This window comes from Alosa sapidissima, chromosome 6 (genome assembly GCF_018492685.1).
Source record: "Alosa sapidissima isolate fAloSap1 chromosome 6, fAloSap1.pri, whole genome shotgun sequence".
NCBI classification, from domain to species: domain Eukaryota; kingdom Metazoa; phylum Chordata; class Actinopteri; order Clupeiformes; family Clupeidae; genus Alosa; species Alosa sapidissima.
In genome coordinates this window covers 31,967,339-31,983,078 of record NC_055962.1, presented here as the reverse complement: position 1 = coordinate 31,983,078, position 15,740 = coordinate 31,967,339, and the positions used below count along the sequence as shown (strand labels likewise).

General features: G+C 40.8%; 1 protein-coding gene and 1 long non-coding RNA gene across 2 annotated transcripts in view; one reads left to right on the top strand and one right to left on the bottom strand.

Annotated features, from left to right (window-relative positions):
* The window catches only part of LOC121711271 (interferon-induced GTP-binding protein Mx1-like), a 36,005-nt gene extending 27,230 nt beyond the window's left edge, over positions 1–8,775 (top strand). The window contains exons 8-19 of the mRNA XM_042094695.1: positions 1,664–1,801; positions 1,894–2,048; positions 2,784–2,922; positions 3,010–3,208; positions 3,498–3,576; positions 5,436–5,558; positions 5,716–5,758; positions 6,006–6,164; positions 6,543–6,619; positions 6,807–7,115; positions 7,994–8,077; positions 8,243–8,775. Coding sequence (XP_041950629.1) covers positions 1,664–1,801; positions 1,894–2,048; positions 2,784–2,922; positions 3,010–3,208; positions 3,498–3,576; positions 5,436–5,558; positions 5,716–5,758; positions 6,006–6,164; positions 6,543–6,619; positions 6,807–7,115; positions 7,994–8,077; positions 8,243–8,467 — 1,730 coding nt within the window. The 3' untranslated portion in view covers positions 8,468–8,775. The remainder of the gene's footprint in view (positions 1–1,663; positions 1,802–1,893; positions 2,049–2,783; positions 2,923–3,009; positions 3,209–3,497; positions 3,577–5,435; positions 5,559–5,715; positions 5,759–6,005; positions 6,165–6,542; positions 6,620–6,806; positions 7,116–7,993; positions 8,078–8,242) is intronic.
* A 776-nt stretch (positions 8,776–9,551) lies between these two features.
* On the bottom strand, positions 9,552–15,537 carry LOC121711345. The gene is made up of 3 exons (XR_006032286.1): positions 15,467–15,537; positions 11,579–11,581; positions 9,552–9,581 (listed from the first exon to the last, which is right to left on the bottom strand). It is a non-coding gene; the product is annotated as an uncharacterized LOC121711345 (long non-coding RNA).
* Between the last annotated feature and the right edge of the window lie 203 nt (positions 15,538–15,740).

Sequence of the window (15,740 nt, the reverse complement as noted above, 5' to 3'; positions counted from 1 at the left end):
GTCTCCATTTTCAAAAATAACATTGTGCACACCTGTCAGTTTTCAGAAAAGTTTTCATTTACATTGACCCGTGTATATGCCTCAGGAGCATGCCAAACCTGTAGGTGGCAGTGTAACGAGAAGCTTAAGCACACGTTAGCGTTATCATAATCCCGAAAATAGCAGCAACGAATCACCTCATCTTCTCCGTTTGCATCTAAATGACAGGGTCAAACGCAGAAAAATATCATCGTTTGCATCGATTTCGTTATTGTCTAAACACCGCCTGTGTCTGTGAAGGTGTATGCATGTCACTTTTGTGACTCGCTTTTGTGACTCACTCGTATGTCTGATTTTCAAAAATGAGGTACTGTACTTGAATGAAGCCCAGTTCAATGCCTAGCCAGCACCAGTTGTTTTAAAGCCAATCCATGTCAAATAAATCTTTGTAGATCTGCTGTAGACCATGTACATGACCTATATACACATGGATTGGCTTAGATTGGCTTTAAAAAATGATGTGACAGCACAGAGTGACATGCATACATTAAAGGCACACCAGGCAAGCCTGATGCTTTTTCTCTACGAAACTCCCCCTCGCTCAGTCTGAAGCTCTTTTCCTTTTCTTTGCATCTTCCGTCAAGGGTTTTCGCTGCTTTCGCCGGCTCTGCCATTATACACACGTTTGCAACAATCTCTAGCGTTTCGTTAGCCTGCCTCTGTGCTGTAAACTGATCCTGCTTCGGTCGGCGGGTAGGATACACCGAACTTGCAAGTGGGATATTCTTCCTACAGGCAGTAGGGGCGGGCGAGAGAGCCTTCATTCGCCCCGTAATGAGTCATTTAACCATATACCGACTTACGAAGATGATTAATTAACACGAAAACGTTGCCTGGTGTCCCTTTAACTTGCATACACATTGATTGGCTTTAACCCTAGCATCCATGTCATTTAGCATAGCAACCACCAATACCCTAGCAACACCCTAGCAACCATCTTAATTTCCTTAGCAACAACCTAGCAACCACCTCTATAATGTCAACCTAGCAACCACCATAGCAACCAACATGATTACCCTAGCAACTGTGTTATTTTGCATAGCAACCACCATATGTACCCTAGCAACGCCCTAGCAACCATCTTAATTACCCTAGCAACAACCTAGCAACCACCTCTATAATGTCAACCTGGCAACCACCATAACAACCAAAATGATTACCCTAGTAACCACCATAGCAACCACATTATTTTGCTTAGCAACCACCATTTTTATCCTAGCAATGCCCTAGCAACCATCCTAATTACCCTAGCAACACCCTAGCAACCATCCTAATGAACCTAACAACAACCTAGTAACCACCACTATAATGTGACCCTAACACCATAGCAACCAGCATGATTACCCTAGCAACCAGCATAGCAACTGCATTATTTATGCGTTTTGGCTTATTGGATGTTGCGTTAATGCAGATAACTTTTGATCCATGTGCCCGATAAAAAAAAAAATGAGGTACTGTTGCAATCCTTTTGGCAAACTGCACCTGATCAAACCCACTCTTGCAGTTCCTCGGAAATGCAATTCTAGTTTACGAACTGTCACTTGTTTATTACATAGTGGACAGGAATTTTTTGCTGCACTTTTATCAGAAATGGTTCTATCAGAGGAGGCTCTATTCCCCTCAGGTATTGTGACTCGGTGCCCACTGATGCTGAGGTTGAGGAAGGTCATGGGATTGTCAGAGTGGAAGGGCACCATCTCCTACAAAAATGAGACTAAAGACATCAAAGACCCCGCTAAGGTTGGGGATTATGTCGTCAAAGGTAAGGTGAAAAGTTGAAGAGTAACATTGGGGCCCTCTTAACATGGCTGGGGACACTTGTAGACAAGATGTTTTGCTTGATGTGTCCATCAGCCCAGAATGAGCTGGCTGGAAATGGTGTTGGGATTTGTGACGAGCTGATCAGTCTGGAGATCATGTCTCCTGAGGTGTGTGACCTCACTTTGATTGATTTACCCGGTATTGCCCGAGTGCCTGTTAAAGGACAACCTCATGACATTGGAGACCAGGTGAGGAGTAACAATTCATTTACATATATTTTAATGTCATGTCTTTATAAAATGTTAAATATTTTCTGAAATCTGATTTTTGTCGTTAAATCTGTGAATGTAGATGTTGGTATCGTGTGGTTACAGAAGACTAGGATATAGAAGTCAAATATGTATATGAATATCATGTATGTTGTTTTTGCTGGAAAGTTTAGTGTGTTACGATACAGCATTTTGCAGCACTTATCTTAAAGGCATAGTCAGGGATTTTGCAGGACGTCACACTTGTTTGTGTTTGTTTATATTTACATTCATTAGCAGACGTTTGTGAAAAAAAAACATACATTATATTTTAACCAAATGAAACATATCAGAAATGTAGCTCACCCCTACCTTCAGTATTCCCAGAGAAATTGTATGCACATTGTATGTTTTGTTTTTGTTTGGGGGCAGGCTGCCCCCCACTTTGTTTCTTTCCAGTTTTCGGAGCCTGGGCTTCCTACAGACAGTTTACGACAGTGTTTGTAAAATATGACTGATCATGCAGAAAACCTTACTTATTTAGGTAGTGGTAATTTCTTATCATATAATAAGAGTATAGAATAGATAGAATTTGCCCTTTTTCAATAATACTGATAAATCACACAGAAGGCCCTGATCTATATCCTTGCATGTTTGGCCTGATATTGTATTTGTCTCTATGAATTGAACCATAAATGAAATAATATTAACCCCTCTTAATTTTGTTTGTTTAAGATTAAAAGGCTCATTCACAGGTTCATTGCAAATGAAGAAACCATCAACTTGGTGGTGGTCCCATGCAATGTTGACATAGCAACAACTGAAGCTCTAAGAATGGCTCAGGAAGTTGATCCAGATGGGAAAAGAACTTTGGGTAATACATTTCTACATTGGTTATTAATATTCCGTTCAAATGAATGCATCCTATAATGTGAATGTTTTCATTGATGTGTGTTTACAGCTATTTTGACTAAGCCAGACCTTGTAGATTGTGGCACAGAAAAGAACATTTTGGATATTGTTGATAATCGGGTCATTCCGCTGAGCAAAGGCTACATAGTTGTGAAATGCCGTGGTCAGCAACAAATTCAGGATGGGATTCCTCTAGCCGAGGCCACCAGGATGGAGAGAGATTTCTTCAGCCAACACAAGTACTTCAGGTAAATGGTGACCTCGGGCCTACACTTCAAATATTCACACCATGTCCTTCCCATGGACTGCATCATGTTGGACCAATGGGATTGAATCAGATTGTACTTGTCGATCGAAGATGCAAGCTGATGCTAATCTTGAATTTCCCCTTGGGGATCAATAAAGTATCTATCTATCTATCTATCTATGTAGAATAAATAATATAATGATGGGTATACAGTCCATCAGGTCTGCTTGCCAGTAAAAGTATTTCTGTTGCATTTTTTGTAAAATTATTTTTGCATGACTGCCTCATAGGCGTCTTCTTGATGAAGGAAAAGCCACAACCCAGTGCCTTACCATCAAACTGACCCAAGACCTGGTGGGCTGCATCAAAGTAAGTCTGTCTATCTGAATGGTTGAGCCGTTTTCAACTTCAGACTGTAACACTCTTTTATGCTGTTTTATGTAGGTCATCAGAATAGTTCTATGACTTTTTACAAAACAAATGCAGCCACACGGTTTTGTTTTAACTGAGTGCAGCCCATAGCCTGCGCTTCATGTCAATAGGAAATTACATGGTCGCAATGTCGAGAATAGAGTGGGCTTGTCAACCGGACACTATCAGTCTATATTTCAGTTCAGTGCTAACATGAGAGCTTTAGTTTAGAACCACTGCACCTTAAAGGAGAGATCCGGCCGATTTTTAAAATGGATCTTGATCGCTAGACGTTGCCAAGTACTGTCGTTAGGGAAAACGACCAAAATCGGTGCTACCGAACTGGAGTAGCTGCAGCTAATGGCCAGTACTCCCAGTCAGCACAACCTACTCACAATGCTAGGTCTGGGGCATCATCTAAACATTCCCTTTGTGCCTCTTAACAGACTCAAAATATCATTAAAAGGTCTGTACTATATGAACAGAGTCCTTACGTGACAAAACAATGCATTTTCTACTCATTAGCTGTGAAGAAACTGTCTAAATTCAAAGTTTGTACTGTCACATCTGCACACTACTCTGTTTGCCTTTTCCTGCAACAACTGAATTCCCACGATACTTCAGCGGGAAAATAGAGCTAGCTTTCAGTAACGTGCAGGCTTAGGCGTAATTTGGACCGTTTCTATGTAGTTACATAGTCATTATATGGTCATAACCATTAATTGCTCAGTTAAGTTTTCATTGCGAAGCCGGCATAGCTCGACAACAGACTTTCTTGGGCTTTCCTGGAAGCGACTGATGGAAACTGAGGTATGTAACAGTAAAAACTTTGACTTCAAACTGTTTCTTCACAATTAATGAGTTGAAAACGCATCGTTTGTCACACAAGGGCCCTGTTCATGTTGCACAGAACTTTTAATGACATTTTAATGACGTTAAGATGATGCCCCCAGACCTAGCATTGTAGCTGACTGGGAGTATTGGCCAATAGCTGCAGCTACTCCAGTTCAGTAGCACCAATTTTAGTCATTGTTTTTCCTATCGACAGTACTCGGCGACATCTAGCAATCAAGATCCATGTAAAATCAGCCTGATTTCTCCTTTAACAACACTTCTAATGCCATCTAGTGGTTATGAGATGGTAAAGAGGAGATGGGTTGTGATGTGAAATGCTTTTATTCAACAAAAAGCTATAGCTATAGATTACTGTATAGCTACATTACTTATCTCCAGTTTTTACTGAATTTAATTATTTTTCATTAGCCTCACGAGCCAGACCCACATCAAGATGTAGGGTCTGGGGACTCACCATTCACAGTACTCAGTCCGAGGGGTGGGATATACTGTTGACTTTCAAATTCCCTCTGCACGCAATAGGATAGCGCTACAACTCATGAGTCCCATGCATTTTCCCACCAGCGGAGCTAGTTGGCTAAAAGTTCAAACTTTTGCCAACTTAAAAAAAAAGCTTAACTTGTGTCACGCTGTTCGCCAACAGCAACATCCATCTTCTTTGTTTTCAAGTAGCAGGGAATTCACGCCGAACCGTCGCAACTCTGCCATCATTATGTTAAGCCCGCCTACCGACTCTATACACGATGTGATTGGCCTGATCGAAGTTGAATTTTTCCAGCTCACAAGCCAACGGAGAGTTGCTATACTACCCTGGCAGCAAATTACATTTGCTGCCGCTAGGGTGCGTCTAGATATCTAGGCTAGTTCTAGCTAGGCGAGTTTTAATTGAATTAGATTCTGTTCTTTTGTGTGTGTATGGGGGGGTTGTGTCTGTGTGTGTGTTGTGTATGTGTGTTTTGTAGAACTTTCTGCCAACACTGTCGGAGCAAATTAAAAAGGAGCTGTGCAACTTAAGGGAACTGTTGAGTCAGTATCCAGTGGGTCCTCCCATTGATGCCCAAAAAAGGAGACTCTTCCTTACTCGTGTGAGTTTAACACCTAACAGTAGGCACATAACTTGTGATAGTATATGAGATAACCTCTCCATAGCAAGATTATGACTGTTAATGCATGATTTTTAAAACTATCCTCCCAAATGGCATTGATTTGCCTCAAACAACAGAAGTTAATGTCTCTTCACAGCTGCTGATTGACTTCAACAACAAGATCAACCGATTAATAGAGGGTAAAGTTGTCACTAAGGAAAACCTTTTTGCGCTTCTTCGGAAGCATTGTCAGAAATGGAAACATGAACTTGAGCGCAGTAAAACTCCATGTGAGTGCTACTAGCAAAAGAATATCAACAAAGACACATCTACATCTACATCTACTCATTTGTTAGCATTGTACTTCTGTTTATTGTGGTACTTCTCATATCATGAACTATTGTTTTTATGCATGAATGCTACTTTGGTCTGCTTTACAAAAAACAGTTTGTGAAAAGGTACAGAATGTGGTGAAGGAATATGACCTGGAGCACAGGGGAAAAGAGCTGCCTGGTTTCAGTAACTATGATGTGTTTGAGACGGTCACACAGGATGCAGTGGCGAAACTACAGAATGATGCACTACAAACTTTGAGAGAAATCAGAGGTGTGCATTTTTATCTAAATGATCCACAATGCCTTTTGAATAGTCTTCAACTACTGTATGAGTGACAAAGGGCAATTCCATGGAAAATTATGTTTTTTGTAACATCCATAACGCCAATAAAATGTGATGGTATGGTATGATTTGAATGATTACATGAAATTTGAGCATTTGCTATTTTTGGCTGAAGAATGTACATGAGAAAAATGCACAAAAAATGAATTATCATTCACATCATACAAATGCCAAGGCATTTCACTGGCGTGGATGTGACAAAAAGTCAATTGTCTGTGGAATTGCCCCAAACAAACCAGTTTAATTGGTCAGTGTATCAGAGGAGTGTTGACATAGCTCATATGACAGGTATCATGCTTTCTTCAGGAATAGTTGAGAAGCAATTCAATGAGGTCTCCAAATCCTGCTTCAGAAACTTCCCTTTCCTGGAGTGTATCACAACAGTAAGTTTGGAATCAAAATGAAATAATGAAATAATATTTTGTCACTCTTACTAAATAACTTCATCCTTATCATATAGTTTTACTATATCATTGGCATGAATTTATTTTATTCCCTACTGTTATTTTTTTAAAATATGTTCAAGTCTATGAAATAAATCATTTCACTGGATTTTGTGTGCATTCTCAGAACAAAATAAACAAAATCCAGTCGAAACAGGAGGCCAAAATGGAGAAAAGAATCCAGGAGCAGTTTGAGATGGAGAAACTGATCTATACTCAGGATGGCAACTTCTTCAAGACCATCAAGACTATAGATGATTTTGTACCGCCACCTTCACCGCAACAGAATGTTAGTGTTGAAGAAAATCTCAGCAAAACACCACAAACTCCATCCAAAAGAGGCAAGTCTGCTAAGCGCCCTCGACACTCTGACCAGGACAAGCCAGTGGTGGATCTACCAAGCATGACTGACATGGATGCTAACCCAATTAGTCTGGTGAGCAGCAATCCAGAAATGTTGATGATCCTGTAGTTTTGCTCTTATAGATGGTTACACATACACACTTTCTGGTGGCAAGGTAGTCTAATTGTACTCATTCCAGCTGTCCTTGACTGGCATCCCACTATCAATACTGTTCTAACACAGTTTATTTGTATATAGTAGGGCTGCACAATTCAAATAATGGTGCACAGTTGATTTTGTCAGTTTGTTTTTAAATTTGTTAATTTTGACTTTTTTTGTTTTGTTGCTAGACTAGCCCTGGCAGCAAATGTAATTTGCGGCCGCTAGGGGCACGTCTAGATTTCTAGGCTAGTAATTACATGTTTGCAGCGGTGATTACATGAATTTATTTACCGCTAGAACTTTGGGAAATACCATTCAAGTCAAGTGAGCGTTCTACTAGCATTGTGAAGAGCCGTATAATAAATATATATATATATATATATATATATATATATATATATATATATATATAGAACATTTTAATTAGTGTTGCCATGTTATGCATCAGTTGTATTTTTTATCAAATATTAGGTTACACTTCTGAAGGTATCTACTGTACATAAGAGTGACATGACACTCTCACGAACGTGTCATGAATATTATAAACAAGTCATGAACGTTTATGACATAACACTTCTGTCATTAAGTGTCATTCGGTTTTTGTCCTGACAAGTTAGGGTTAGAGGTTAGGGTTCATGTGTCATGACAGTGTCATGTCACTCTTAGGTTGATACCTTCAAGTAAAGTGTTACCAAATATCATTATTATATTAAATTTGAAGCACATTGAGGTTGTATGAAATGTACTATACATAAATTTCACTTGACCTTTTGTGACCTTGCCTTGACTGTGATTATGTTTCCCTGAAGCAGGCCACAATCTCTCTGGAGGCATCTGCTATTAGTTCTGAAGCCATGAGCATGTACCCTAAAATGTTACATTCATACTATGAGGTACAAGATGCACTTGAATACTTGAAGTTGAACTTTTTAAATATTACATTGCATAACAATATGGTATTTTAATATTATGTTTATCTGCTATGTGAAAACAGCTGTGGAAGATAGGCACCTCAACTAACCTTACTTGGTACTACTCTCTCTCTATCTCCCAAACAGATAATGATTCAGCGTCAGTCGGACCAGATCCCCATGCTGATCCAGTACTTCCTTTTGAAGAAGTCAGCGGAGATGTTGTGCACTGAGATATTAAGTCTCACTGATGGGGTGGACGTGGACAAAGCCTTGTCCGAGGTCTCGGACAGCAGCCGCCGCCGCAGCGACTTGCAGGGCCGCGTTGAACGTCTCAGCGAGGCGCAGGACAAACTCAGCCATTTCCTCTAACCCCTCATTTCCACTGAACCCGTCTTCTTTATCGTGTTCCATCAGCTACATGTTTTTGTCCTAAAAATACAGCTAGCTTATTTTGATACTCACTGCCAGCTGAAAACTGATACAGCAGTCATATAAAGCTCCTCTTCGAGATTGTTATGTTGAAACAAGTGGTGATTAACTGTCATGGTGCCACTTGAAAATAGATCAGTGTAACCATGTTCGGTTACACTTTACTTGACAGTATCAACATGAGTGACATGACACTGTCACGAATGTGTCATAAACAAGTCATAAACGTTTATGACATAACGCTTCTGTTATTAAGTGACATTCAGTTTTTGTCATAACAAGTTAGGGTTAAGATTAGGGTTAGGGTTCATGTGTCATGACAGTGTCATATGTTCATGACAGTGTCATGTCACTCTTATGTCGATACTGTCAAGTAAAGTGTAACCCTATATTATGAATATCAGCCATTTAAATTGTAACTGTATTTAAATGTACTACCTAAATATACTATTTAGTACTGTTTTTAAGTACAGTTACTCATATTTTGTATTTTAAAAGATGTCATCCCGTTACATGTATTCTGTTACTTCCCAACACTGTTGGCCATTGAGTTGTTAACAGTGGCATCTGTAGAAAATAGACTTTGGGCTCTATTTTGCACACCAGCGCAATTGACTTTGTATACTCGCACTTTTGTCTTTCCTATTTTGCAATCAGCGCATATTGGAATTTTCCCTCCACAGGTAAATGTGCGCCCACGGGGGCGTTTCAGCGAAAAGAGGGGGCGTGTTCCGGCGCAAACGGTCCCTGTTGATATTTTGCAGTTTCAGAAAACAATTCCGCCACAGACCAGGAACCTCCTGGTCTAAAGTCAGTGGCATGAATTCAGATGCTATTTTAAGGGCGCATGCATTAAGGGCGCATGCTATTTTAAGGGGCAGCCGTGGCCCACTGGTAAGCACTCTGGACTTGTAACCGGAGGGTTGCCGGTTCGAGCCCCGACCAGTGGGCCGTGGCTGAAGTGCCCTTGAGCAAGGCACCTAACCCCTCACTGCTCCCCGAGCGCCGCCGTAGAAGCAGGCAGCTCACTGCGCCGGGATTAGTGTGTGCTTCACTGTGTGTTCACTGTGTGCTGTTTGTGTTTCACTAATTCACCGATTGGTTAAATGCAGAGACCAAATTTCCCTCACGGGATCAAAAAAGTATATACTGTATACTGCATGGCCACAGGCTTGCAGAAATGAATGCTATGCACACCGATCTACAGACACCCTGTGCACAGATGGAAACATTCAAAGCCTTGATAATATTTGTCAGTTTCCCGGCTTTGTTCGTGCATTGGTCAACTAAAAATGTAGTAGCCTATATACATCTACATGCAATATCTTTACAACAACAACAATTACGACCTATTAATTTGGACAACTTTATACAGCCCTATAAAGGCTAAAGTGACCTTTAGTTTTGTTCCAATTTACCATTGTGTATGGCTTTAAACATCGTGTGCACTTTAACATCAGCCTATAAGCATTACTCCAGCTGCGCTAAGGTTTTGACAAGCACCACAAATTTGCCTACCTTGTAGCCCATCTGAAATAACTCCAAAACTTTGCTATGTTCCCTCCATCCTTTCGTTGCTTTAAAAAAACGTTTTATATCCATGATGGCCTTGAAGTCTTGAGTTTGTGAATTAGCTTAAATAAGCTTATTATGTGCTGTTAACCAGCAACCATAGACAGTAAAAGAAAGCAGCAAGTAGCCTTCGCTACAATTTCTGTAGTTGCTGCGTCCATTCATTGTTATTCTCTCTCCTGCTCAAACAAAAGTTGTGCGTGCATTAAGTTGATGATAACGTGTTTACAAACTCTACTTTATATGAAATAAATATTGTAAATAGCCCACTGTAATGCAGTTAATGGGATACATGTGCAGAGTTGGAAAGTTAGGTCAACTTGGAAAGTGTTTCTAGTTGCCTGTTGGTAAGGTACAGCCGTAGCTTACACCTGCAGGAGCGCTTGCTTGGGCGCCTGTGTTGCGAACACATTTTCACGAATCACGGATGTGTTGATGACATAAATTAGGAAATATTAGAGGACTTAATGAGACGAACTGCATGCCTATTCCATTTAACCCAAATGCCCCAGCAGCAGCTCGGGAGAGGAGAGCTTATCTGACAGATCTGCATTGTCTATAGTGAGGTAATGTTAGATTACATTGCAAAAATATCACCATGCATTCATAAGCTCGTGATTCAGTGAGAGTGATCCCAAAACATCGAAAGTGACATTTCTGTATTTTTTTAAATTACATTTTACATTTTGTCAAGAGGAAAAATCAATAGCAAACTGTTCACAACTGACTATAGCACTGTGAACCGTTCCTGGTTGCGCCTGCAAATCTGCCATCATAATAGCAATCCGCTATGGAACAAGCATGCCTGTTGTTAAAGGGAATGTGAGATGACGCTCTGATTGGTTTATTGCACGTTACGCCCAAACCACACCCATGAATAATGTAGCTGCTACAGACCACCCCATTTTAGATTTGCGTCGGGCGCAACAGTCAATATTCCGCCGGTAAAATAGAGACAGCGCCCAAGATCCGCCCACAAATTTGCGCGAAGTCAATTTAAAGTGTTAAAGTGCGTGTGTGTGCAAGATAAAGCCCATGGTGTGTATTTGAAGGGTGTATTAGATACTCTCTTAGATTGTTGTTTTACTTTTCTCTCTTTTTCCAATATTTTGGTTATAGTCCTTAGATAGTTACATTCGTTTAGACTGCCTCTCCTTTAGGCCTATATTATGGAAACTATATGACATATTAGGCCTAAAGTGTGTCTATGATAGTCTATGATGTCATGTGCAGGTGCTGTGGATCGCGTACAAACCAGGTTGTCGGAATGGTATATGTTTATACTTCTCATCCAACCACAATCAAATTCACTCTATCCGGATGGCATGATTTATCTGGATAGTTTTTTTTTTTTTTTTTTTTGCTGAAATGAAATAGGAATAACGAGGCTATTTTTAAATATAAATTTGAGCTGGCTAGGATAATCTATACCTGGAGCAGATTTGTTTGCATTGATGGTATATTCCAACAATAAGTCACCCTCTGTCAGTGTCAGGATACACATAGACTCAGGTCAACAGGATCCGTTCAAAGCATCATAGTTATCTTTATTAGCAGAATTAGAGTCTCAGTCAAACTCACCGAAGATCAATCCAAAATGAACAGGGTATAAATGAGAGGCATCCAAAACACACAGAAGATCCAGAAGCAGCATAAAAGGAAATCCAAGAGTCCTTAACGTGAGTTCAAAAGCACAGAGGATACTGACTTAACTGAAGGAGCAAGAAAGTCCAGGATCAAGGGCAGAGTGTACTGGTGTGGCAGCCAAGGGCACCGAACTGAGTCTCTGGTGCAACAGCGACGAGGACAGACAGGCAGCACAGGTCTCAGCTGCTTAAAAGAGTTTGAGTAATCAGTATTCAGGGGAGAATGATACGACACAACTTTATTTGTCAGTTTGTGCTGAAATTCTTTTTGTATCTCTGGGCACCTCATTTAAGTATAGGAGGACAGCATACAAAGGACAGAAACAATACATACATGTAGATATACATGTAGGACATAAAGCATCAACAGACAAACATGAAACAAAGGCACAAAAGATAGTATCAAGCATGACAGAAGACAATATATTACAAAGATGCTACATCAGTACATCCAAACATATGTCTGTGTGTGTATGTGTCATACGTATGATTACTGTGAATGTATGTGTGTGTGAATATCTGTTTATTCACATGTGTGCATATGGAATGGGTTAACATGAAACCGGGAGGCAAACATATGCAGAAATTGGTCATCCTAGCCCCTACGGTTCTCAAGATATTCACAGAAAACTCTGTTGGTGTATGGTTACTAAATGTACACATAAATTAATTTATTGTATGGCCCCTCATGAAGGGAATTTCACAAAACTTGGCATGCATTCAGAGGGATACCTGTGATTACAACACCTAATTTAAATGTTTAATTTTTAACTAGGTGGCGCTATACATGAAATGTGTGGTTATGGAATGGGTTGACCTGGCCCCTTAAGATCAACATACAAAAAAAAGGTGGTCCTCCTAAACCCTACGGTTCTCAAGATATTCACAGAAAACTGTGTCCGCCCTACCCTCCTTTCGGGGGTCCAGTCCAGCGGGGGGGCTACAGATCAAAACGAAAAACAAAATGGTTCCATGCTATCCTTGTGGGGCTACATGCCCAACAAGTTTCGTGCACCCCAGTCTTTCAGTGTCCCGGGAGTCTGGGCTGTCCTGTCCAATTTATCAAACCATGTATGAAAGAGGGAGATTGGCCCTAGCCAACCAACCAGCTTTGAGTTGGATGCTTTGGACGAGGGCAATCAATTATACATTAAAACAAAAACAGTTATATTAGACCTACCGTTTTGTCCATACAGGCCTGCCATGGTTCTGACCTCTCGAAGGTATTCCGCTAGGTCGCTAGTGAGTCGGTCGGTCCGCATCTACAACAGTGTCCCCCTTGCCCATACAATGCACCTTTCCATTGTCTCTAGTCTGGGTCAACCAACATAAAAATGATGCATTGTAAAGCCTTGCACTGGTTAGTCTGGTGTGTTGCTATGTTGACTGGTGATACTGTATTTGCAGTCAGTAATTAGTAGTAGCCTAAAGTAACGGAGGTCCCGATGGGGTTCTCAAAGACAGTGGATGGAAACTACACGCAGGTAACATCCCATTTTTTACAGTCAGGGAATGTTGGTTTACAACAACATATTGTAGCCTCAGTTAACACAGGTGAACGTAGGCTCATGTGAGAAATATAGGCTATGCCTTGTTAACTGGTGATATCACAAGTTAATAGGCTAAACAAACACTGCAACGGTGTAATAACCTTTAAACTTCGGTTGTGTTTCGAAACACACAAAGGGTTCTTTTAAATAAGTATAGTATATATACTCTTGATCATGTGAGGGAAATTTGGTGTCTGCATTTAGACCAATCCGTGAATTAGTGAAACGCACTCAGCACACACTGAACACACAGTGAGGTGAAGCACACATTAATCCCGGCGCAGCGCTAACCAGTAGGCCACGGCTGCCCTTTTTTTTATAATGATGATTTTTTAAAATAAATAACGAAATTAGCAATAAACACTTGCGCACAGCAGCGCTAGGCTTAACTATTCACATCAATAAACGACCCAAACAACCCAAAACCATTTCAATTTCCTTTTCTTTTCGGTCCCTAAATTCACCTAAAAATCCAAACTAAACTAAACTAAGGCTGAAGTCTTGATAATAATCTTAGCCTACTGTATATGAGAATTTGTATTTTGAAGTGTGCTCGTTTTGATGCAGAGCAGAGGTTTATCTTGAGGTAGGGTAGGCATACTGAGACATATGCCACTTCCTTACCTTGTAGACTACGATATTATCAACAAATAATAGGCACCTTGGATCGGAAGTCGAGCGTGAATCGGGCTAAAAACCCAGGCTACTAGCTTTCATGCCAGCAGCACATCGGGGAGTGCCAAAACCCAGGCTACTAGCTTTCATGCCAGCAGCACATCGGGGAGTGCCAAAACCCAGGCTACTAGCTTTCATGCCAGCAGCACATCGGGGGTTTACCAACATTCCACATACAGTACAACTAACTTGACATCAAGCTAAACTGGCATCCATTACACTCACCCTCCTAAACCTCACTCCCAATCCAGGTCACTGCCCCAATGTAACCTGCAGTACCAGCAGTACTCTTGAGTGTCTCTTGAGGCGTCTGGGAGTGAGGTCTACCCCCCCCCCACAGTTCTTTATTTTTTATTTACCGTAGTATGTGCAGGACTGAGTGGTGGTCATATTTTGTACATCTCATGTAATGGTGTTGCAAAACAATGGAATGGTACTTCCTGCATCCCATTGCCACACGCACACAAGAGAAACCACAGTGCAGAACTGACAACCAAAACATGAGAACTAGAACAGCTGAAAAAGGAAGTGGGCGAAATGGAGGCGAATAGTGAGAGGAGCAAGGGGGGCTGGTATCGCCATCTCACCTTACATTGTTCATTTGAGTGATTTTTCTCACTCAGCGCTGCCCATTCTAGAGGATGCATTTTGTGAAAATCTGGAAACTACCTCAGAACTGGAAACAGGAAGACATGCTTCCTTTGACAGGAGTTCTGAAATGAAAAGGCAGTTAATTTGACGTGATCTGAAATGTGAAATATGAGATTAGGAAAAACCAAGCAAGTCAGAAGTGAATATCAGAGGAAGGGTCAGAGTAAATCAGCTAAGCCGACCACGTGGGTTACACAGGTGACTTCTGTTCTGGGAACTATCGAAGCTCACAGTGGGATACAATGGTAAGCATCATAGTAACACCAAAAAAAATGGACCTTTCACAAATTCCACTCAATTTGATTCTATGTTATAGATCAGTGGTCGCCAACCCGTCGATCGACCGGTAGATCTTGAAGACTTGCCCTGTAGATCCCGAGAATAACAGGTGAACAGGCGATCAGGAACTGTCAGGAATTTGTTCTCCATTTGAAGAATGCAATGGATTATGTACGTGCACAGACAGCTACAGACACGGAGCGCATTTTAGGCCTTAGCCACATTACGGTTACTTTCACTTCCTAGAGTGCGCATGCATTACGTGAAAGATGCTTCATACCAAAACATTATCAAACATTATCAAATTTATCATGACGTGTTGTCACAAACACTTACTCCAATTAGAAAATCAAAACCAAAATCATATAAATAAAGACTATATTAAGTGTTGTTATCTCATTGATGCCTGTAGCCTATAAGGGGGTGGAGGATGTGATGGGCTATTTTTGACCTGATACATTTGCCTAAATGAAAGGCCTTACATTGGAAGTATTTTAGCTTTGATTCTCTTTTGATGCTTCATGATAGATCTTGTCTTTGTTCAGGGCGAAGTCAGGGATCTTGACCACTGTGTGTTCTCTGCGTGCTGAGTGTTTCGCTAATTCACAGATTGGGATAAAAGCAGAGACCACAAAATGGTCGAGGTTCGAACCGGCAACCCTCCGGTTACAAGTACGAAGCGCTAACCAGTAGGCCACGGCTAATAATCTAATTAGGCTAATAATCAGGCTGCAATGATCTCGCAAATAATTCCTGAATAGCCTAAAGTGTGTCGTCTCCACAGCAAAAATGTGTCCTAATAATTTCTATCTGCGACTAGTGAAATGATTTCACTAGCTT